The 24,596-nt window shown below is 40.9% G+C and overlaps 2 protein-coding genes across 4 annotated transcripts; both read left to right on the top strand.

Moving 5' to 3' along the window:
• The first annotated feature begins 305 nt into the window (after window positions 1–305).
• On the top strand, window positions 306–3,007 carry LOC131307298 (NAC domain-containing protein 2-like). Its single transcript, XM_058333720.1, has 3 exons — window positions 306–551; window positions 1,040–1,317; window positions 2,088–3,007. Exons 1-3 carry the CDS (start codon window positions 392–394, stop codon window positions 2,511–2,513), a joined length of 864 nt encoding a protein of 287 aa, XP_058189703.1. The 5' UTR covers window positions 306–391; the 3' UTR covers window positions 2,514–3,007.
• A 3,477-nt stretch (window positions 3,008–6,484) lies between these two features.
• Window positions 6,485–23,935, top strand: LOC131307297 (protein CELLULOSE SYNTHASE INTERACTIVE 3). Of its 3 annotated transcripts, none has more exons than XM_058333718.1 (8): window positions 6,485–6,653; window positions 6,940–7,152; window positions 7,956–8,101; window positions 8,699–11,771; window positions 12,741–15,288; window positions 21,891–22,345; window positions 23,205–23,321; window positions 23,415–23,935. In XM_058333718.1, exons 3-8 carry the CDS (start codon window positions 8,046–8,048, stop codon window positions 23,574–23,576), a joined length of 6,411 nt encoding a protein of 2,136 aa, XP_058189701.1. In that variant the 5' UTR covers window positions 6,485–6,653; window positions 6,940–7,152; window positions 7,956–8,045; the 3' UTR covers window positions 23,577–23,935. The 3 variants fall into 3 exon arrangements, with proteins under 3 accessions (XP_058189701.1, XP_058189700.1, XP_058189702.1); XM_058333717.1 differs by having other exon boundaries at window positions 6,906–7,152; XM_058333719.1 differs by lacking the exon at window positions 7,956–8,101 and having other exon boundaries at window positions 6,906–7,152.
• Window positions 23,936–24,596: the final 661 nt, after the last annotated feature.

Here is a 24,596-nt window from a genome sequence, read left to right as displayed (position 1 = left end):
CGAGAAAAAACACGACGGTCAGCTCGGGTGCCGACGAGGTGGGGCCCGCCACAGCGCCAGCTCACCACCATGTGTGTCCAAGAGAGATAACGTAAGCAGTGACATAATCAAACCCCGATGTGGGGTACCGACACGCACACACCTCACTTGCAGCAACTACACGTGTCCGGTCACCTCCGCCAGGCCCACGCCCCGAACCAACCCTATCCCCCACGTGTTTTCTAGAAACCACCGGCTCATATCCCATACGTGCCTCCTCTCTCTCTCTCCTCCCCTATATATTCCCCCCTCTCCCTTGATTTCCAAGTTTCAATTCCTTTTTCCAAACCCCCTCTTTCACCTTCTCACACACAGATAGAGAGGGAGAGTTTTCAAGAGAGAGAGAGAGAAAATGTCGTCGGACTTGCAATTGCCCCCGGGTTTCAGGTTCCACCCGACGGACGACGAGCTCGTCACGCACTACCTCTGCCGGAAATGCGCGTCGCAGCCGATTGCCGTCCCCATCATTACTGAGATTGATCTCTACAAGTATGACCCTTGGGACCTTCCGGGTAATTTTTCTCTCTCCATCCGTTCCATTTTGTTTGTTTTATTGCTTGTGTTTTCATTTTGAGTTGGTTTGGGAAATTTTGCTGGCAAAACTTCCAATTTTACCCTTTCGATTTTATTTGTGGGTTAGTTGTGGAAATTTGTACTTTTGAGTTTGACCTATCTAATAGTTAGATTTTTTATAACAAGCAAGCAAAATGTGACGGAGGCAATCCCGAAGTTTTAATTCATTACTATGAAATTTGACCTAAAAAATAACTGTTAAAATTTCTTTGGTAAATAAAGAATAATGATTTGAGTCTATAAATCCGTTTGAAAGATTTTTAAAAAACTAATGCACCGAAATATATATTTTTAGATCTGGAAATTGCACGATTTTTCATAGTGGACCAAAATTCATGAGGAATGAACGTCTATTTTGATTGTTTTAATTTGGATTTTCTGATTTTCGTTTTTGGGCTAATGGATTTATTTCTTTGTGAATTTACAGGTTTGGCCTTGTACGGGGAGAAGGAGTGGTACTTCTTTTCACCTAGGGACAGGAAATACCCCAACGGTTCGAGGCCGAACCGTGCAGCGGGTAGGGGGTATTGGAAGGCGACCGGGGCGGACAAGCCCATCGGGGTTCCGAAGCCCGTCGGGATTAAGAAGGCCCTGGTGTTTTACGCCGGAAAAGCACCCAAGGGAGAGAAAACCAATTGGATCATGCACGAGTATAGGCTGGCAGATGTGGACCGATCAGCCCGTAAGAAGAGCAACAATTTGAGGGTAAAAAACCAAATTTCACGAAAATTTTATTTTTGAGGGTTAAAAATGTACCAATTCCTGGGGGATAATAATGGGGGTGTACTGGGAAATTTATTGGCCGCTCCAAATTGTTTGTCCAGATAAGAGGGAAAGAAAAAAAAAATCGTACATAATTTCAAAAATGACAACTAATGTAAGATTGTTGGGATATTTATCAAGCAATCCTTTTGTGACCAAAATACCATTGTATATTCTCATGAATGGAATCATACTGGAGGGGCAAATTAGTCATGTCTGTTTAGGTTTAATTTATATGGGCATGTGTGGTATACACATCATCCTCAATAGACTAATCACATTATCGATGATGAATCGCTTAATTCACTCGGAGATCGACCGTTTGTCATTTATTGCTTCTCATCGAACCGGTAGCCCCTAAATAAAAAGGTTTAAGTTACGAGGTGACGAAAATGTGGGCCTGATTAAAAGTTATCGGAGGCCCTTATTTTTTTCCGTCCGGATATGGGGGGACACGTGTCCAGGAAAGGTTGCTCGAAATGAATAAATTTCTCTTAATGACTTTCCGGTTATGGAAAATTATTCCTTCTTATCTCTAATAAATGACGTTAGACCAAACAGAGAAATTACAGTAAATAAGACTAGTACAGCGGTGCATGATAATGACCGTGTGGTCGTAATTGATTACGTAATCTGTCAATTTTATCGTATGATCTAACGGTTGTAATTCCACGAATGGTTTTATTGACTGATGGACGGTTGTGATTTTGCAGCTTGATGATTGGGTCTTGTGCCGCATATACAACAAGAAAGGCAGTATCGAGAAGCAGAACGCCGCCGCCGTCGGCCAGGGCCTGACCGGCTCGCCCGAAGCGTTCGAGCAGAAGCCGGTGATCCAGCCCCACGGCGGCAGCGCGCTCCCGCCGGCGCCGCAGTCCGCGGCGGCGGGGATGTTCAACGAGCTGGCGTACCTGGACACGTCGGACTCGGTGCCGAGGCTGCACACGGACTCGAGCTGCTCGGAGCACGTGTTGTCGCCGGAGTTCGCGTGCGAGCGCGAGGTCCAGAGCGAGCCGACGAAGATGATCGAGTGGGAGCGAGGGCTCGATTTCCCCTTTAATTACGTCGATGCCACTATGGACAGCACCTTCACCTCGCCGTTGCAGGACATGTTCATGTACCTCCAAAAGCCGTTTTGATCATGTTGGCCCCTTTCGGACTCCGGGTTGATCGTGAGCTACACACCTATAGTGGAGGGCTCACTAAAGGGTGCCTGGGTTCGTGAAATTCGTGGGGTCGGATTCTGAAGCGTCTAGGGACCGACGACACATTGTTAAGTCGGTGCGTCGCGTTATTGGATATGCCCGCCGCACGCGTCACAGGAGATCTGGAAGGGTCTGTGAGGGTGCACGTGTGAGGGGCGTTTAGATGGATAGGATATGAAAATTGTGGTTCCGGTGATGGAAAGTGTTAGTACTATGTAGATGTCTCTGCCTATGTTGGCATACAACGTAGATAGGACGCAGATTAATGTACAGAGCTTTTAGTTTTTTCGTTGGTGTATACAATGATATTTTGGGACGGGTTACCTGAAATTTCAATAGTGTTTGTTGGCAGTAACAATGTATATATAGTAATGTATTTCGGTGGTTTTTCATATTAGCAGGTTCGTTATGCGATTTGGGGTTTTGAATGGTGCCGAATTAATTATGATCAAGGGTCAAGATGAAATTAAATTTGCCGAATAATTATGATCAAGGGTCAAGACGAAATTAAATTTGCAAATTCTTCATTCATTTAAAAAGTAAGGTTAACGTTAAAAAGTGAGGTTAACGTTATTCCACCTATGACACATTCATTTAAAAAGTGAGATTAACGTTATTCCACCTATAGCACACGCACTGAGTTTTTTCCCGATAAGTATTTGTTTGAATAACACTTGAGGTACCTAAAATGGTAAAGCTTTTTAAAATTGAGCGCGGATTAGTTCATCGAAGTAGGTCTATGTATGAGAGATTGGGTAATATTTCTTCACTTTTTAAGTAAATAAATACTGACAAAAATGGTAAATAAATAAAATTGTGCTACAAAATCATGAATTTTACAATTTCTATATTTTCTAATCATCAAGTATACTGAACAAAACTTTTACAATTAGGAATGACCAACGGGATAGATTGGAGGTGGTATTGACCATCTTGTCCCAACACCCAAATCTTATATATGCCTTCGTGCCTGCAAAGGGCATTAGAGAACCCAACCCCACACCGGAAATTTTCTCATTAGAAAAAAGGATTAAAAAAAAGTCTCACATTTTTTTCTCCAAAGTATAATTTTGCTCATGAATTAGTAATCTATCAAATTATATTCATCTGGATTTTTTGTGTGTGTGGGTAATTAACCATTTTATTAGTAACCAGAAGAAAAGATTCTCAAGAGAGACAAAGAATCAAAGGTATGAGCCCATACAAGGACAGAGCACAACCGAAAAAACTAAAGCATATTCAATAGAAACAACTAGAGAGAAATGTGCCGATTCTGGCAGAGTTGAGAGGATAATGACGTAGGTTTCACATTACTGATTAGGAAAGTCCTTTACCGGACTTCAAAATTGACGTGCCCAATAACAACTGAAGGAGGCTTTCAAATGTCTCGAAAAATTCGACGATTCCTCTCTTGCCACACAAAATGAACTGCAGCAACAAGAGCAAAGCCTCCTTAGAAGATTAGGGAAACCCTTGCCTTTGAAAATTGGATTAAATTATTGATTGATAGACAACATTTTAGTTGTGTATATTATTCCTAAAATTTTTATTGTTTACGTACATATATTCATATCTTCTTAAAGATAAATGGACTCTTCACTAAGCAAACACACTGACTTTCTTATTGGGCCTGAACTGGGCTCGTCCGGATTACGTAGGTTTCCAGCCCGATAAAGCTGCCGGGGATACGATAGATGATAGAATACTATGAGCCCAGCCCATTACCACAACCTCATTTGGGCCCATTATCATCGTCACATTCACACAAAAGAAAACACCTCTCCCTCCCGTATTCGTGTTCGGCATCTTCGGTGTCGGCAGATTAAAAACTTTATTGACACGTGGTTCGGAGACTTTGACACAGGATGGCCCAGTGGGCCGGTAACATGAACCCACCCTCGGTCACGTAATCTTTCAAAATGGTCTCCGTTGCCGCTTTCAATTATCGATCTGCGTCCACGCTCTCAATCCTCGCACTCGTGAATTTTAGTTGTTCGGGTGGTTTATGAAAAACGCTTTCATGCTCCCGCTTCCGCACCCGCACACACCCGTGCATTATGTGAATTATTATGGACCGGTCCTATCAATTAAATTATTTTCAGTTCTATCAGTTTTCGTCCTTTTCTTTTCTGGGTTCCTGTCCTTTGTCTGGCAATCTATTTTGTGGTGCCACGTTCACTGTACGGTTTTACTGTTTTTTTTTACTGCTCTCTCAATCTTATCGTCTGTCTCAGCAATTAATAATTCGGATTCGAAATTGTTTTAAAAAAATTGAACCATCCAAAACATTTTTGATGATAAAATTGAGAACGCCAAAGGAAGGGTAAAAAGTGAGCGATGAGCGTAGACTTTTCATTTTGTTTAAGGCGCTTCATGGGTTTTTCACCGTTTTCTATTTGAGATGAGATGTTCAAGAATTATCACTGTCAGTGGTGCATGGTTAAACTACCACACCAAGGGGCCCAATTCCACACGTTTTTTATTTTTATTTTTTGACATGAAATTCCACACGTCAATATCATCAAATCTAGCCCTATGTTTAGTCGGAATCTAAAGAATGAGATGTGCACTACCATGGCAATAAAAAAATGTGATAGACGTACTATCTTTTGATTCTTTAATCAAATGACCTACCAAACTCTCAATAAAAGATGTACTAAGGGGGTGTTTGGATGGCCTGGTTTTGCATTTTCTAATTCCCATTTTTGGATTTTGGGTGTTTGGTAGGAAGAGGGAAAATAGATTTTGGGTAAAATCCATTTTTCAATTTCTTGTTTCTAAAGCAAAACAGATAATCTACAAAAAGGAGCTTTTTCAATTCCAATTTTTCCATTTTCGAATTTAGCCATACCAAAAAGACAAGGCTACCCTTTCTCTTTTCACATTTAGGTAGCTTGTCTAAAGTAGTAGTAGCATTTTAGAGTGTGTTACACATAGTATGGGAAATGCCATGGAGCACATGCAGGCTGCAGCTGAGGTGGAACCCACGTCCTTGTACAAGGTTAAACCCTTTTCCCAGGGCATTTTAACAGCTACCAGTACATGCTTATTTCCTTTTCTTTTTACTGGGCATAGATTGAAAAAGTTGAAATTGTAAGGGCCAAATTGAAATAATAGATAAAGGGCCAAAGTGAGAAATCAGAAACTATATTTCCATTCCATTTTACCCAAGTTTTTTTCCCCCCCAATATTGTATAACATCAGCGAGGGGTTAGTGGGATGCTAGTATGTTAGTTTACTAGAAGTTCAGAAGTTGTCCAAAGCCCTACACCCCAAACTGCTCCTCGCGGGCCTTGAACCATGCCTCCAATGAGGGAGGCGTACCAACTGAGCTAAGAGCTCATAGGTTTTAGTTATGGGAAAATCTAGTCTTTGGCAACTACCAATGAGGCTGTTAAATAGGTGGAACAAGCCAATTAGCTGATTGATCAAACTTGGTTTGATAATTTAACAGGCTAAAAAAACATATGATCATAACTTAGCTTATTCATTAAGGGAGCTAATTTCAAACGAGCTTTAATAAGCCGAACACGAGCCATTCCTGAGCAGCTTGAAATTGTTAAACATCACAAGCCGAATGATTTGAGAAATAAATTGTTCAAATTTGATTTGAAAACTTAAAGAGCTTTAAAAATCATTCAAGCTTGGTTTATGGAACACAATCGATCTTGAATGAGCATTTATTGATCTAGAACAAGCTCAAATTTGAGTAACTTGGTTCTTCCTAGCCCTACCCATTTTTCGTCAATGATCTTAACATCCATCATGTGTCGGCTCGCGTACGTAACGGCCATAAGCTTCATATGGGGTTAGTAATGGAGAATGAAAATTTAGAGGGCCGAAGTATGAATCTGCTCATAACGAGGGTCAAATCGCAATTTACAACGAACATCAAAACCAAAAGAAAGCAATGGAGAGAGAGAGAGAGAGAGAGAGAGAGAGTGTGTGCGTGTGTGTGTTCGCACAGGGGATGAAACGAAAAGACTCATAAGACTCTCTTTCTCTCACTAATCCTCCTTTTTCTCCCTCACATTGACGTAATTTTCATCTCCTTGCTGTTATTGAATTGCCGAGGTACTTTTCATTTTTTAAATTTCAGTTTTATATACTTTTCGTTTGAATAATTTTTTGATGGGTAGTTCGAAAATGACAGCTCTCCTAGCCCCTGATCTGATTTCCGTACGTTAATTACACTTCTAAATCTCATCATTTATCTTCAATTAAACATTATGGCCTCTAAACGCACATTTTTATATAGTAATCACGTTAAATGAAGATCTGTGTATAATTTGATTGTGATGTTTCTGCCAATTTCATGTGACACAGAGTGTTTGATTAATTTGAATGGCATACTGGGTAGAGTTGGTTCTGGAGCATTGATGCCAATTTGCTATAGTTGCTGAGCAGCTGAGGTGGTGTGTTGTTCATGTACATATCTATCAGAGTATTTGGTTCTATCGAGACGAATTCATCGGCGTGTTCGGTTCCGGCTGGTGGAGAGGGAAGTTGGTTTAGTCTCAAAGGAGGGAGAGGGACACCTCCAGGATATGGAAGATGCCTTTTCTCAACTAAGGTAATTTTTGTTTGTTAGATTTGGCCACATATGGAAGTTGCCTTTTCTCAACTAAGGATATGAAAAAAGTGATTTATTTTTGTGTTTGTTTTTGTCAAATATGATTTTGGGTATTTTGTGGATTAGGTGATCTCCAGCCCTTTTTACTTATTATTTAGGTAGTTTGAGTATAAGTTTCGTTTGGTATGAAGCACCCCAATGCGCCCTCCCCAGATTTAGTACAAATTTAAGGATATATATTCAATGATGGCAGAGTTGTATTTGTGAAAGTCATGAAGAAGCCTTGAAAATTTTGAGTTAGTCATGAAGAAGGCGAGATTTGAGTTTGAGTTTGAGTAAACGAGAGGCGAGGGATTTTTAAACCAAATTTAAGATTATTCACGAAGAGGCCTTGAAAATTTTGAGTGAAGGAAGTTGTCACAAAGAAGGTGAGATTTGAGTTCGAGTAAACGAGAGGCGAGGGATTTTTAACCCAGATTTAAGATTAGTCACGAAGAAGCCTTGTAAGTTTCGAGTGAAGGAAGTAGTCAAGAAGAAGCCTAGATTTGAGTTTGAGTATACGGCGAGGGATTTTTAACTCAAAATTTAGATTAGTCAAGAACCGAGTAGGGGTTGGAAATGCTCTTAATTAGGTTTGCTGGCGTGTAATTGTTTTGGTCTGGTCATAATCACGCTATGTTTCTATGGTATGTTGATATGTGTGCGTATTTAAGAATTTGGTAATGCAAAACACTATAATCTGAAATATTGTCATAAAACAATGTTGTGTTATTATTCTAACAATCATTTTGGTCCTTATATAGGAATGGAATGATCACCCTATATAATTGGTTGAAAATGTAACTGCACAGTAGGAGAAACAGAAGCACCAAAGTGGATTCTTGGCGCCCACGATGAAGTCTCCTTCTCCGGGACCGAGGGAGTCTGTATCCTCACATACACAGCCTAGGTTCGTACGGCTCTCTTAGCTTGATCATTGAAAAGCATGTTTTGTCATGCTGTGTGGACAAATGTTTAAGTTATGAAATACCTACTTGTAGCACTTGATTAAAAAAATCAAGTCATACAACACTTGCCCAAAGGTGGAAAAGGGACAGTAAAATACATATATGTGGAGATTAAATCAGAACAGGTAAGGGAAACGAGACGGACTCTGTCTGATAGGCACTAATTTCCCATAATCATTGACCAAGGCCCTAAAAGTTAAATTATATATTCCCTTTGGTGGTAAGGGAATCCAGATGGTCTCTAAATAGGAAAGTTTCCATAAAGTTCCATTAAACATTCCCTTCAGTTGGGGAATCCAGGTGGTCTCTAGTAGGCACTAAATGCCATATACTTTTTTTCCCCTTGAAAATTAATTTCTTGATTATCAAGGTCTGCCAACTACTTCCTCTTCCTGCTGTCCCAGTGAGGCAGACACCAGTCTTTGGGGCTGCGTTAACCGAAAGCTCCAATAGCTAAAACTCCCTTTAGATTGATAGTTTCTTCTTCTTGTTGTTGGTTGTTATTTACTAGGTCTTGACAGTAGATTCACTGTTTGCAGGGATTCAAATGGAACAGCAGAAATGGACGACCCAGAGAAAACAATGGCTACAGTTGCTCGTTTTATTGAGCAGCTACACGCTAACTTGTCTTCTCCGCATGAAAAGGAACTCATTACAGCACGTGTGCTAGGTATTGCCAGAGCTAGAAAGGAAGCGCGGACCCTCATCGGTTCCCATGTTCAAGCAATGCCTTTGTTCATATCCATTCTCAGGAGTGGCACCCAGGTAGCAAAAGTAAATGTTGCTTCAACACTGAGCGTCCTTTGCAAGGATGAAGACTTAAGACTAAAAGTGCTTCTTGGCGGATGCATTCCGCCTTTACTAGCACTTTTGAAGTCTGAGAAAAATGAAACTAGGAAGGCAGCTGCAGAAGCAATTTATGAAGTTTCGTCCGGTGGACTTTCCGATGATCACGTGGGTATGAAAATATTCATTACAGAAGGGGTAGTACCGACCTTGTGGGAGCAGCTCAATCCTGAAAACAAACAAGACAAACAGGTAGAAGGGTTTGTCACTGGGGCTCTAAGAAAACTTTGTGGGGACAAAGATGGGTATTGGAGAGTGACACTTGAAGCTGGAGGTGTGGATATTATCGTGGGGCTTCTTTCGTCGGATAATGTAGTTGTTCAATCAAATGCAGCTTCCCTATTGGCCCGTTTGATGTTGGCGTTGAGCGATAGCATCCCCAAAATAATAGATTCAGGAGCGGTCGAAGCTTTGCTTCGCCTTCTGGCACGGGAAAATGACATAGCTGTCCGTGCCAGTGCTGCGGATGCTTTGGAGGCTCTTTCTTCCCAGTCAACCAAGGCTAAGAAGTCTGTTGTGGATGCAGAAGGTGTGCCAATTCTGATTGGAGCCGTAGTTGCTCCTTCTAAAGAATGTATGCAAGGGGAGGGTGGCCAGGCACTTCAGGGGCATGCCACACGAGCTTTAGCAAACATATGTGGTGGGATGTCAGCTCTAATTCTATATCTTGGGCAACTTTCACGGTCCTCACGGTTAGCAGCCCCTGTTGCTGATATTGTTGGAGCTCTTGCCTACTCGCTGATGGTATTTGAGCAAAAAAACACTAATGTCGAAGAGGAACCTTTTAATGCTACACAAATAGAGGAAATCCTAGTAATGCTACTAAAGCCTAGAGACAATAAGCTGGTCCAGGAACGTGTCCTTGAGGCTATGGCCAGTCTTTATGGCAATAGTTATCTCTCCAGATGGCTCAATCAATCAGAAGCAAAGAAGGTGCTTGTTGGACTTACAACAATGACTTCTGCTACTGATGTGCAAGAATACCTGATACTCTCTCTAATAAGCTTGTGCTGCAATGAGGTAGGTCTCTGGGATGCCATTGGGAAAAGAGAAGGGATACAGGTACTGATATCACTGCTGGGCTTATCCAGCGAACAACATCAAGAGTACTCTGTTGAATTGCTAGGGATACTGACGGACCAAGTGGATGACAGTAAATGGGCTATAACAGCCGCTGGGGGGATTCCTCCACTGGTACAGATATTAGAGATGGGATCGCAGAAGGCAAGGGAGGATGCAGCACGTGTTCTTTGGAATTTGTGCTGTCACAGTGATGATATTCGTGCGTGCGTCGAAAGTGCTGGAGCCGTTTCAGCATTCTTTTGGCTTCTCAAAACTGGTGGACCAAAGGGCCAGGAAGCCTCTGCTGAAGCACTAACAAAACTCATCCAAACAGCTGATTCAGCTACCATTAACCAGTTGCTAGCTTTGCTCTTGGGAGACTCTCCAAGCTCAAAGGCCCCTGTAATTAGGGTTTTGGGTCACGTACTCGCTATGGCACCACAAAGTGATCTTGTTCAAAAGGGAGCGACAGCTAATAAAGGGCTTAGGTCACTTGTCCAGGTTCTCAATTCCTCTAACGAAGAAACCCAGGAGCATGCGGCTTCTGTCCTAGCTGATCTATTCAGCAGTAGACAAGATATTTGTGACAGTCTTGCGACCGATGAAGTGGTGCATCCGTGCATGAAGCTTTTGACCAGCAACACTCAAGTCATTGCAACCCAGTCAGCTAGAGCCTTGGGTGCTTTGTCACGTCTAAGCAAGACTAATACAAGCAACAGAATGTCCTACATAGCAGAAGGAGGTGTCAAGCATCTCATCAAGTTGGCAAAAACTTCTTCTATTGATGCCACAGAGACTGCATTGGCAGCATTGGCCAATCTTCTGTCTGATCCACAGATAGCCGCAGAAGCGTTGTCAGAAGATGTTGTTTCTGCTTTGACAAGAGTATTGGGTGAAGGAACTTCAGAAGGTAAAAGGAATGCATCACGAGCCCTCCACCAATTGCTCAGGCATTTTCCAGTGGGGGATGTACTAAAGAGTGACGCTCAGTGTCGTTTTGCTGTTCTTTCAGTTGTGGATTCCTTAACGTATATGGATATGGACGGGACTGATGCGGCTGACGCTTTAGAAGTAATCGCACTTTTGGCAAGGACTAAACAGAGTGTCAACTTCACTTATCCTCCATGGTCTGCTCTTGCTGAAGTTCCCTCAAGCTTAGAGTCTCTTGTCCGCTGTTTGGCTGAGGGGCCTCCTCTAGTGCAAGATAAAGCTATAGAAATTCTGTCTAGGCTTTGTGGGGACCAACCTGTTGTGTTAGGCGATTTATTGGTTGCAAAATCTGGATCCATTGGTGGTCTGGCTAATAGAATAATGAACTCTACCAGTTTAGAGGTGAGAGTTGGAGGAGCTGCATTGCTCATCTGTGCTGCTAAAGAACACAAAGTTCCGTCCATGGATGCACTAGATTGGTCAGGATACCTAAAGCCCCTGATATATGCATTAGTGGATATGATGAAGCGAAATTCTAGTTGTTGCTCTTTAGAAATTGAAGTCAGAACTCCTCGAGGTTTTGCAGAAAAAACTGCTTTTCAGGAAGGTGAATTTGAAGTTCCTGATCCGGCGACTGTCCTTGGAGGTACTGTTGCTTTATGGTTGCTATCGATAATTTCTTCATTTCACGCGAAGAACAAACATACTGTGGTGGAAGCTGGGGCACTTGAGGCCCTGTGTGAGAAGCTTGCAAATTACACTTCCAATCCACAGGTACTTCTAGACTTTGTAATGTTGTTTTTTTGACCTAATATTTTAAGAGATTAGGAACGTACTTGAACTAAGGGAATTAGGAGGAAAATGGGGAATTCTGTTGTGCATCCATGTGGGAGAAAGCAAGTAGGAGAATAAGTAGATGCAAGAGATTTTGTGGCAGTCTACATGACCTGTGGTGTGATAAATGGATGTGTCAGGAGTTTGTTTGTTTGCGTCCAAAATCTAGAAGTTTAACCAGTAAGTTGCTCTCTCTCTCTCTCTCTCTCTCTCTCAGTAGTGATTTGTAGCCTTGCCATCTCTCTGTTGCCTTTCATCTTATTCCACAATTTTGGAGTAGGTTTTCCATGCCATTTTATAGGTGTAGATTAGTGGTGGGATGTATTTGGGTTGAGTATCTTGTATATCACAACTAACGTATTGATGTATTTGAATTCTTGTAAAGATTTAACCGAAGAAACAGAGGATATAAGCTTAGTATTGACATGTCTGGCATGGACTGCCCTCGCCCCTGGGGCTTTATTGCGTGAACTGGTGTTGGTTTTCTGTGATATCCTTGTGTATGTGAAAGAAAGACACTTGTAGTGCCTTGACCAGCTCTCTGAGTCCTGTAATGATACTCCAAACAAGTTCCTGCATGTCAAACGTTTTACATGTGCTAGTGAAAATAGCGTGAAATTACTAATCACATATCGCTTTCTTATATTAATGATTGAAATTGAGAGGTAAAGAAATGGATGGATGTGAGCGAGAAGAGCTTGACTCAGTGGTAATGGGAATGTAAGTTTATCATCACAGGCTAATTGGATTGCTTTTAAGTGTTTTTTCTTCATGCTGCCTCTATGTTGGATGGTCTCAATGTGTGGGCTAAACTTGCTATATTTTGTCTATTTAGAGTTTAGCGTGCGTCATGTGTGCTCGCATGTCTAAATTTGGTTGCTAAGAAGAAAATAATTCTTTCATTCACAGGCTGAATTCGAGGACACAGAGGGAATATGGATAAGTGCCCTGCTCCTGGCTATATTGTTCCAAGATGCAAATGTTGTATCAGCTACACCAACGATGCGTATAATACACTCACTAGCGCTTTTACTGAGGTCTGAAGAAGTAATTGACCGGTATTTTGCTGCCCAAGCAATGGCTAGTCTTGTTTGTAATGGGACCAAGGGGATGAATCTCTCCATTGCAAATTCGGGAGCAGTGTCAGGGTTAATAAGCCTCATTGGTCATATAGAATCCGATATGCCAAACATTGTTGCCTTATCGGAAGAATTTTCTCTAGTTAGGAATCCTGATCAAGTCGTTCTGGAACACCTATTTGAGATTGAGGATGTGAGAGTTGGTTCCACTGCACGCAAAAATATCCCTTTATTAGTCGATCTTTTGCGTCCAATGCCAGATAGACCAGGGGCACCACCAACTGCAGTTCGCCTGTTGACTCGAATTGCTGACGGTAGTGATGCAAACAAACTAATTATGGCTGAAGCTGGAGCTCTGGATGCTTTAACAAAGTACCTATCATTAGGCCCTCAAGATTTAACTGAGGCAACCATATCTGAGCTACTGAGGATATTATTTACCAATCCTGATCTCCTGCGTTATGAAGCAGCTATAAGTTCCTTGAATCAGCTCATTGCTGTTCTGCGTTTGGGGTCCAGAAGTGCTAGATTGAGTGCTGCTAGAGCTCTTCACGAACTTTTTGATGCTGAGAACATAAGAGGTTCTGATTTAGCCAAACAAGCGGTTCAGCCTCTGGTTGACATGCTTGAAGCCACTTTAGAAATCGAGCAAAACGCTGCCCTAATCGGCTTAATTAAGCTTACTTCAGGAAATCCTGTGAAATCAGCTCTGATGGCCGATGTGGATGGAAACCCCCTTGAGAGCCTCTACAAAATTTTGTCCTCCACTTCTTCCTTGGAGATGAAGACGAAATCTGCGAAGCTTTGTTTTGTTCTTTTTTGTAATCCAAAATTCAGGGCAATGCCAATTGCTTCCGAATGCATAGAGCCACTTATATCACTGATTCAATCTGATGTGGGTCCAGCAGTGGAATCTGGTGTCTGTGCTTTTGAGAAGTTGTTGGACAATGAACGGCTAGTGGAGTATACAGCAGATTATGACATTGTTGATCTTCTTGTTGGTTTGGTTTTTTCTGGGTCAAACAATCGGCTTATTGAGGCTTGCATCAGTACTCTCATTAAGTTGGGGAAAGACAGGACTCCTTGTAAGTTAGATATGGTCAAAGCTGGCATTATTGACAACTGTCTTGTGCTACTTCCCACCACACCCATTGAATTATGCTCATTGATTGCCGAACTATTACGCATTTTGACGAATAGTAGTGTGATTTCTAAAAGCTTAGATGCTGCAAAAATTGTGGAACCTCTATTTCTAGTTTTGCTTCGTCCAGATATCAGTCTTTGGTGTCAGCACAGTGCCTTGCAAGCTCTAGTTAATATTTTGGAGAAACCACAGAGCCTTACAACTTTACAACTTACTCCTAGCCAAGTCATTGAGCCCCTGATTTCATTTCTTGAGTCGCCGTCTCAACCTATTCAGCAGCTTGGTACAGAATTGCTTAATCATCTTCTCGCACAAGAGCACTTAAAGCTTGATATAACGACAACAAATGCAGTTGTTCCCCTTGTGCAACTCGCAGGTATTGGAATACTGGATTTGCAGCAAACGGCAGTTAAGGCTTTGGAAAACATCTCTTTAAGCTGGCCAAAGGCAGTTGCAGATGCCGGTGGTATATTTGAACTTTCAAAGGTAATTATTCAAGACGACCCTCAACCACCGCATGCATTGTGGGAATCGGCTGCACTTGTTCTCTCCAATGTGCTACATTCAAACACCGATTACTATTTTAAAGTACCGCTGGTTGTTCTTGTGAAATTATTGAACTCAACAAGGGAGAGTACAATAACAGTGGCACTTAAGGCCTTAATTGTCCAAGAGTCATGTGATCCATCGAGTGCTGAACTGATGACCGAAGCAGGTGCAACAGATGCTCTCTTAGACTTGTTAAGATCTCACAAGTGCGAAGAACCTTCTGGAAGGCTACTTGAATCTCTGTTCAACAATATGAGGGTACGAGAAATGAAGGCTTCCAAGAAAGCAATAGCGCCATTAGCGCAATATTTGTTGGACCCACAAACTAGGTCACAGTCTGGGAAGCTTCTAGCGGTTCTTGCTCTTGGCAACCTATTCCAGCGCGAAGGACTTGCTAGAGCCAGTGATTCTGTGACCGCATGTCGTGCGCTCATAAGCTTGCTTGAAGATCAACCAACGGAAGAAATGACAATGGTGGCTATTTGTGCGCTTCAAAACTTTGTCATGCCCAGTAAAACTAATAGGCGAGCCGTTGCGGAGGCTGGAGGCATACTGGTTATTCAGGAACTGCTTCTGTCTTCTAACTCGGAGGTTGCTGGGCAGGCAGCATTGCTCATCAAACTTTTATTCTCGAATCACACACTTACAGAATATGTTTCCAATGAGCTTATCAGATCCTTGACAGGTAAGTTATTGTTGAAAAAGTTCCATCCTCTTTTACTGTGTTCCTGGAATTTTAGTATTTCAATCTTATGTTTTGTTTGTGTATCATTGGCATCTGAACCAACAAATGGCTGATTTTACTTTCTATCGCTTTCTTCAATAAATGGCTCTCTTGAGAGTTAGATATGTTTATACGCATACCATACTTACACCATCAACAGCAGACCTTTGTCATGTCGCCTAGGGAACACCCCAGCAACTAAGGCTACATTCCTTCCCAACAAAGAGACTTAAGTTTGAGTCTCCTTCACTTACCTGTCATAAGTCATAACGAAACCAATACCCTCATCATTGAGATGCGAGGTTTACTCATAGACTTTGCTAGAACAATTTTTTTATTAATTTGGGGAGCATATACTGCCATTATTGGACCTGATTAGTGTTTGAGTCAAATTCCAGCTTTGCTTTGAAGGTAAACACTAAACAGTCAAAAAAGTTCCCTGAGGATGCGAGCATTGAGGCTTTCATCGAAACAAAGAGAGAGGCCCAGCGGCTGCTTTTCTGTTATTGGCATCTCGTAATGAGTTGGAGTTGGCAGAATGTTGCAAAGTTGTTCCATGTGCTTTATGGCTAGACATGTTAAGAGTCTCATGCAATTGTGCAAAGATTGTAGGTGCAACTTTTGAGTCATCTTGCTTAGTTTCTTAAAAGTCTATGAAGCAGGAAAGAGAACACTTATTAATGGAGAATACGACCATCGAGTGACCAATAGTTACGCATTTAAACATAGATCTTTATTCAATTTCTTTTGTACTCTACAAGACTTCACACTATGACATTTAATAGCCATCAACAAGAAGTGCATGGTTGGATCAAGATATACTTAAAAGGCAAACAGGAGTTTATTATTTGGAACAAGTCTGATTACAACCATTGGTGCCTTCTCCAATTGGTAATGGGACGGTGAATAGTAAGCATCTAAATTGAGACTTTCGAGTATTCCCTATGTCCCAAATTGTATGTCATTTTTTAGAAGAAGTGCCATTTTCGGATAGAAAAATAAAGCACTCCGGTACATAATTTTTGTATTTTTTTGCTCCAATTTTTAAAGAACTAATTGAAATCTATAATTTGGTGTGGAAAAACATTGAAAAATTATGCACAGAATTGCTTTATATTTTATTCGAATGGCACGACATTTAAAAAAAGGACATACAATTTGGGATGAAGGGCATACCTTTTCTCTTTGTCTCACCAGATCTCTCTTTGTTCTCCTTCTCTCCTACTCAACTTTCTTCTCCTCTTCCTCAATGTTCTCGTACATGTTCACATATTTCCACTGTCTAGAATTACAAGTGGAAGTTCCTATACTCTACCGGAAAATGTCACTTTTTGAAACAGGGGCAGATTAGGAACTTCTTGTGGAGATCAACTTGGACATTTATGTTTTGTATTTGGGACTAATTTGAGTCTTTCGAGTTTATGATGGCTGTATACTTGTAATTTGATTCTCTTGGACATGTTTATTCTTGGTGAAAGTACACGAAGACCCCCTCAACTATCACTTTTTTCCACGGAGACCCCCTACCATTTAAAACTGCCCATACAGACCCCCTCAACTATAACCGTTAACCAATTAGTACCCTTCTGTCAAAAAGACTGTTAAGATGAAGGGGTAAGCGTTGACAATTTGTATAGCTAAGGGGGTCAATGTGGGGACATTTAAGGGGTAGAATCGTCATTTTTCTTCATTCCGTTAACATGGTTAGCCAATTTTTTACTTCATATAGTTGAGGGGGTCTGTATGGGCGGTTTTAAATGTCAGGGGGTCTCCGTGGGAAAAAGTGATAGTTGAGAGGGTCTCCTTGTACTTTCACCTTTATTCTTATTTTTTTTATTAGGTTTTAATAGTCAAACGTTGCTTCATATTTTTGAGTTCTTTTTTTTAAAATTATGAGTGGTAGATGAATACTGTGGTGTGCTGGTTAATCGATATGGATCCTGGTGGTGTTCTGATTTGGATCTTCGCTAGTCCTCCGCCTCTGGTCCCTTCCTGCACAGGTAGCACCTGCTGTTAGTGCCCAAACCGGTTAGAGTCGACCAGCAAGGCACTCCGACAGTTAAGTAAGTGTTTGGAGGAGGAAGAATGGTATGGAAGCTCTAGGTTCATTAGGAGCAGCCGCAGCGGTGTACCTCTTTAGGGTTTGTACTTTTCCTTATATAGAGCTCCAAGACTTGCCCTCTAACTTAGCACGAGCTCGGCACGCGCGGTAATGGCTTCGGCTGACGTCACTTATGATGTATCGGATAAGATGGTTACAGTGAACGTGTATGAGCTGGCTTGCATGTGTGTGCTCGACATGTTCCATAACTGCCTCGGCCAACGTTATCATGACGTACGTGACCAAGCAATGGAATGCACATAGGTGAGATGCCTTCCTTATATTCCGCAGGTCATAATGGTCGGACCCGGATTGACATGTGTCCAAATAAGTATGCGGGCCAAACAGTTCCGAGCAGTTCTTGCTGCCGAGCATTTGCTGATTCGGTGAGGCTCATCCGCTTAGTATATTCTTTTGCCTTTTTCTGTTCGCATATCTCGGACACATAATCTGTGGCTCGGCTAGCCAAGACGAGAATGCGCGCTACTATCCTTGCTTGACGGAACCCATATTGGACCGATGGTTTGGACCATGCGCGCTCGGCCATTCGGGCCACTACAAATACAAGTATCAGAATTACATCAAATTGGAAAGTGGAAACAAGTCCACAATCACTATAAGCTCAACCCAACTAGTAGCCCCATTAGGGGGATAAATAATCCCAACAAATACAAGGGGAATAACACGTCAAAGGTTCTATCATAATTTAAGTCCTTTTACATGGTAGCAATCTTTGTTATGTTGTGCATTTAGGTCCAGAATATCTTAAGTAGTCTAAGTTTCTCAAGCCACCATTCTAGCGGGGAATTAGGGGTGCTCAATGGCTTGTAAGTAGATCTACCCCTATCCATTCAACATCTTTTTGTCATTTTTTTTAGTAAACCCAGCAGCAACATACCTCTCTTGTGAATTCATTCTCACAAAGAGTAAACTATCAATAATACAAACTTGAAAGGGTTGAAGGCCTCCATCAATTCATTACCTGCTGCTATCTAAGACGATGTTGATATGAAAAGAAAAAGAAGATTATTTATGTACTTGGCAAAACGTACCTTATCCCGGGTAGCATACCCGCCATTTGGAGAAAGAATATAAAAACAACGATCAAGTTACCAAAGCTAGAGGATTGAAGTGGAATATGTGAATGTGGCCAAATTGTATTCTCTATACAAGAACAGTAACATCTTTTGAAACGTAATTATTACTCCCTCCTTCAGGTCGACCCCTTTTGGGAGTTGTAACTTCACAAGGGGACATACATTAAATGCACGTCTCCTTAAGAAGTTAGTGATTCTGGACGGCCAGTGTAAGGAAACGACACAAGAGAGACACGAGAGAAAATGAAAGAAAAACCCTAATACTTAAAAAGTCCCTAATGAAGACAATAAGCCTGATATTTATAGGCTAACAAAAATGTTTTCGAAATAGAAGTAAATAATAGATTCCTAAATAATGTTTAGATTCCTTTTCCTAAGAATAATCTAAATCAAATATGAATTTGAATTGAATAAATATCAATTCTTCTGTCCCATCTCAAATAGATGCAGGTGATCTTGGGTCTCATGCAATCCCCGTCGTTTCTCCCCGGCTAAAAAGAATTCACTCTGTAGAGTTACAATTGCGGTATTGCTCTAAGACGATTTACCTCTTCATCTAGAACCCAAGTGAGACTCGGTGTTTTTTCCACTTCACGAGATACCATTGGAAGCCATCATGGCACGATCCTATAATCTCATCTCCAGGCACGTCCTCCACCTGGTCTACCCACTGCGAGTTGGGGGAGGCATTGGACAGAGGATTTAGAATTTCTCTCTGTAGACACAGTTGCATGAGCCACAGGAGGCTCAAATCTGTCCCGGTAAGGAAACAAATCTTCCACATTGAAAACAGGACAAATAGTCCTATTAGGCGGCAATTCAAGTAAATACGCACTAGGTCCAAGTCTACCAATAATGCGGTGGGCTTCAATGGCTTGGGAATGTAATTTCTTGAAAGAATTTTTTGGCTAAATGAGCACATTCCATGAGGTAGTCACACTCATTCAATTCTTGAACCCTGCGGTGAACATTAGCAGCGAATTTTGTACTTTTCATTACGACTAATATCCGCATGTAGGTCGCCAATGTGTTGGGCAAATGATTTAGCACACTCATAGGGGAACTCAGGTAGCAAGGGAGAAGATCAATAGGTTGGGGAGGAGAGAAACCATGGGATCGCATGAAGCCCAGATCACCCGCACCTATACGAGGCATGGGCGGAAGATTTGATTTTTGTTTAATCTTAATTTGTCTTTGATTTGTTTTACTTTTAGGAATACGAATCTACACTTTATTTCGGGATCTAGTGCATATTCCTGTTTTGGAAACATTGTTGTGAGCTTCATTAAGGCAATAAGCCCAACATTATAAGCTAACAACAACTCCTAAATAAAGTTTATATTCCTATCACTAAATATAAAATAAAATAAAATAAACAAAATAAAACAAAATGAGTATCAATACTTCCGTCCACCTCTCATAGAGGTGCGGTTGACCTTGGGCCACATGTGATCCCCATTAGTTAGCTTTGATTTCCAATATTGCCCATTACTCCTCACTTTTAGGAATGTTTCTAATCATTTATGAGAGTTAGTTTTGGAAATCAAACACTTCTTTGCTTGATTTTTCAAAGAGGGCTAATATTTTGGGACATCCCAAAATTGAATAGAGGACTAACATTAAGGGGCGGAGGGAGTACTTCCTGTATCTTTGTTCCTTCCAACAGAGAAACTCAAGTTTGCAATGATACACGTCCAGATTTTGTTAATCATACTTGAATGTCACAGGGCTTTTTACCTCTGGGTCTAGAAAATAGAAAGTAATTCCCAGTTCGTCTCCTCTAATTAATGAAACACTAAAACCCCCTGAAAGTGTCTAAAACCCAAAACCCTAAAAGTGCCTAAATCCTAGGGTACCCTATGAAAGTGCCTAAACCCTAGGGTACCCTATAAAAATGCCTAAACCCCTAGGGTACCCTATAAAAATGCCTAAACCCCTAGGGTACCCTATGAAGTGCCTAAACTGCTAAAACCTTATAATAGGAAAGTGCACCCTAAAACCCCTATGAAAGTGCCTAAACCTGAACCCTAGGGCTCTATGAAAGCGCCTAAATCTATACTCTAGGGTACTCTAAACCCTAAAACCCTAGAGAACCCTAAAATCCTAGGGTGACACTTCCATTAATGGTAAATGTATTTTTGTAAAAGTTGACCTAGTGGTAATTAAGTATTCCATCTCTCCTTAATGGGAATTAAGTTTCACTTTTCTGTACTTAGAGGTAAAAATCTCAATGTCACCTTGCTCAAGGTGGAGTTTCTTGAAATGGTGGGAAAGCATGATGCAAAGCATTTGAAGAAGATTTGGCAAAATGTGTAATTTCCCGGGAAACGCAAATTGGACAGTTTTACATTTTCTCTCCATTCAATGTAGGGCTGAGTTTAGGACTTTTGTATTCCTCTCACACCTAACATAATCTCTTTCTGCCTCTCTTCCAAATGAGCGGGTATAGATTATCAGAGAGAGCTGATAAAAGGTACAACATGCTATGTTTATAGTAGAAGAATATGAGCTTATTTAGTCTAGTGTCATTATTATATATGGAGCAAAAAACATGTATGTACATAGTAATGTATTTTCATGACTGCCCTCTAGTCAACATCTAGAGACCTTTTGATTGGATGAGTTTCGTGACAAGAAAGAAAAGAAAAGAATAGCAATAGCTGGAAAATTGGGAATCACTAAGGAGGTACAATGATGAAGGACAAGATCAAACGAAAGAAAGTAAACAAGAGCACACCATCTAGATAATTTTATTTGGAATACTGAATGAATATATGCTTAAAGGAGAGATGTTTCCACCTCGAATCCCTTTATTACCGATTTATAGCTCTCCAGATACTTAGTTGTGCCCTTATTTATTCAGTAGGAGTCTACTTACATATTACATACGAGGTATGCCAGCCAATTGCATTTTATGCACTTCATGTATCGCTATGTATGACCATTTGCATCAACAGTGTGCTGGCCGAATGCATACACTACAGTTTGACTGTAGCATTTTGTTCCTTGATTCTCCCTATTTAATTACCCCTCCGTCCCATAATCTTGGTGATGATATCCTTTTCAGGATGTCCCAAAATTATTGCCATTTCGAAAAGCAGGAGCAAAAAGTTAGTTAATTTCCAAAACTACTCAATCCCTAAAGCTCTGATTATATTTGAACGTGGAAAAAGTGGGGGAAAAAATTAGTAAATACTAATTCCATTTGAATTTGAATCCACATACATTAATGCATGCCTCCTTATAAAGTTGGAATTCCCAAACTAGACCAAGAATACGGATGTAGTATTTGTTCAGGTTGGCACATCAATTGCAGTCAATATTGAAATATACTTCTTGTTAATATTTTGATTTTCTTTTTGCAGCGGCTCTAGAGAAAGAATTTTGGGCCACATCAACTATGAATGAAGAAGTCTTGAGAACCATACACGTCATATTCACCAATTTTCCTAAACTCCACAGTTCGGAGGCTGCTACTCTGTGCATTCCCCACTTGGTAGCAACACTGAAGTCTGGGAGTGAAGTGGCTCAGGATTCTGTGTTGGACACCTTATGCTTGTTGAAACATTCGTGGGCAACAAGTCCTATAGACATTTCAAAATCTCAAGCCATGATCGCATCTGAAGCCATTCCCATTCTTCAAATGCTGATGAAAAGCTGCCCACCGAGTTTCCATGAGAGAGCAGACGGTCTGTTGAATTGCTTACCAGGTTGCTTGACTGTTACGATTAAACGTGGAAACAACCTAAAACAAGTCATGGGAGGGACGAATGCTTTCTGTCGATTGACGATTGGCAATGGGCCTCCGCGGCAAACCAAGGTAATGAATGGTTCACATAAGAGTTAAGGCTCTGTTTGTTTGACTGGACAAATATTGGAGGGGTATACAATCCCAAAAAGTAATCCTATGAAATGAATGGTGAAGGGATTAATCGTATCACTTTTCGTAAGGTAGTGTACATCCCATGTTTGGATATCAGATCTGGGCCATCTGGCATATACTTAGTCCTAGCTACAAAAGTTCTAAACAATTATATGTGGTGCCTTGGATTTTTGGTCCGATCCAATGCTTTTGTTCGAACAAACAAACAGGGCCTGCGTGTGACAAAACACAAAGGCTGTGTTTCGATCATGGCTTTGTGGAGGGATTTATCGAGGGAAAGAAATGTGAGGGATTTTTCGATCATGTGTTATGCACTTTATATTTGTCCTTCCATCTATTCCCTATGTACCCCAATTCCGATCCACATTCCACACACAATCTTGACTACGTTGGTTATGGGGTGGGTTTTTGAGTATTCACTGTATAACTTGATCTTTTAGGATAATTCCACATCAGTTCCATATTGAGGTCGTTGCAATGCCATGCTAGTATGTGGTATGCTTAGAGCAAAATTTTGTTCCTTAAATTTGTGCCTGTACCAGGATCTACCTTTTAAATTGCTTTGTGATTCATGCAGAACTGTCACAAGTAGTAGAACTCTTAACAGCTAAGTTTTAGAATATATCAGTTTTCCATTGCTTGAAGGCTTGAAGCCTTTGCCTCAATTCAAACCTCGTTTTGAGTTCATTATCCCATACGGATCATTCGTATGCATAACATGCCATGCTAATAATTGGTTAGATCTTGTTATCAATAGACAATGACATCTCATGTAAAATGGTCAATATTCTTGTAGGTAGTGAGCAACAGTACTTCCCCAGAATGGAAAGAAGGATTTACTTGGGCATTTGATGTACCGCCCAAGGGACAAAAGCTACAAATACTATGTAAAAGCAAAAGTACTTTTGGAAAGGTAATAGGATAATTTTGATGGGCACTGCCAGATGTATTTTGAAACGGTTCTGTTCATCTTATTCAATGTCATAACTGTGGGATAATTTTTCAGACAAGTCTCGGTAGAGTTACGATCCAGATTGACAGAGTTGTTAGTGAAGGAGAATACAGTGGACTCTTCAGCCTTAACAATGACAGCAACAAAGATGGGGCTTCCCGAACGCTTGAAATTGAGATTACCTGGTCCAACAGGATATCGGATGAAAGCATGTGAATTTGAGGTAGAGATATTAAGGGACTATTTCATCATCCCAATCAGGCGTGGGAGGCTGATTTCATCAAAAGTGTGCATATCTTTTAAAGTTCCAGTTTTGTAGATTCGTGAAAAATCCATCATTTGTGTGTAAAATGAGCGTGGTTCAGTTATTTAAACAGAAAAGGTTTCTCAAAGCTGTAGGAATGCTGTCCAGAAGTCGGTTGTACAGAGCAGTGTGTAGTTATAGAGAAAAATGTTGTTCATTATGATGGATTCATAGACTGGGACAGTGCTCCACCTCTAAGTGAGTGAAATGGGCTGCACTCTGTTGTTGTACCTGAGAAGTTATCTACAAATACAAAGAAGTTACCACCCAAGAGTATCTTAGCCTTAGATTGCATCATATCCGTCGACTTTGCTACAACCACACACAAACACACATGTGGAACTAACGTGTCTTATGAATGTGTGTGCTTGTGTATGTCTGTGTGTGGTTATGCAATTTTTGTCATACCTATAGTAACTCCCATGATCATGACATAATTCCACTGGTGACACCCAAAGAGGCCTAAACGAATGTGTATTTTTCTCAAACCAGAGGGGCGGACTTGGCACAAGGGTACTGAAGGTCACAAGTTCGATTCTTGAAATTAATCTTTGTAAAGCTACATACATCAATCCTTCCCTAGACCTGGCATTGGTATGCGTTTTATATCATTTTCAAACTTAACAGTTGTATAAACTGGGCTTCTGGTCGTCCTAGGTAATAAGTTGAGTCAAGTCCAAGCAAAAATTGTGTTCAAACCTAAACAAACTGAGGTTAAAGATAAGATTACGTTTTGACTTTTTTATCTTTCAATCGCTGAGTCGAACTTACGTTTAATGAAGTAAAACTTGTGTAACTTATTTTCTTCTAAAATATCAATTGTCGATTATCTTAATTGTGATTCGCTCGATCCAGCAAGATCTGTGAGCTTTAAATGAGAGTGGAACGAGAGCTTAGCTGTGAATAGTTTGATCTGTTCTAATCTTGGTACT

The sequence above is a fragment of the Rhododendron vialii genome, chromosome 11a (assembly GCF_030253575.1).
Source record: "Rhododendron vialii isolate Sample 1 chromosome 11a, ASM3025357v1".
NCBI lineage: Eukaryota > Viridiplantae > Streptophyta > Magnoliopsida > Ericales > Ericaceae > Rhododendron > Rhododendron vialii.
The sequence above is the reverse complement of the archived record's forward strand: the minus strand, read 5'-3'. Positions and strand labels throughout refer to the sequence as shown.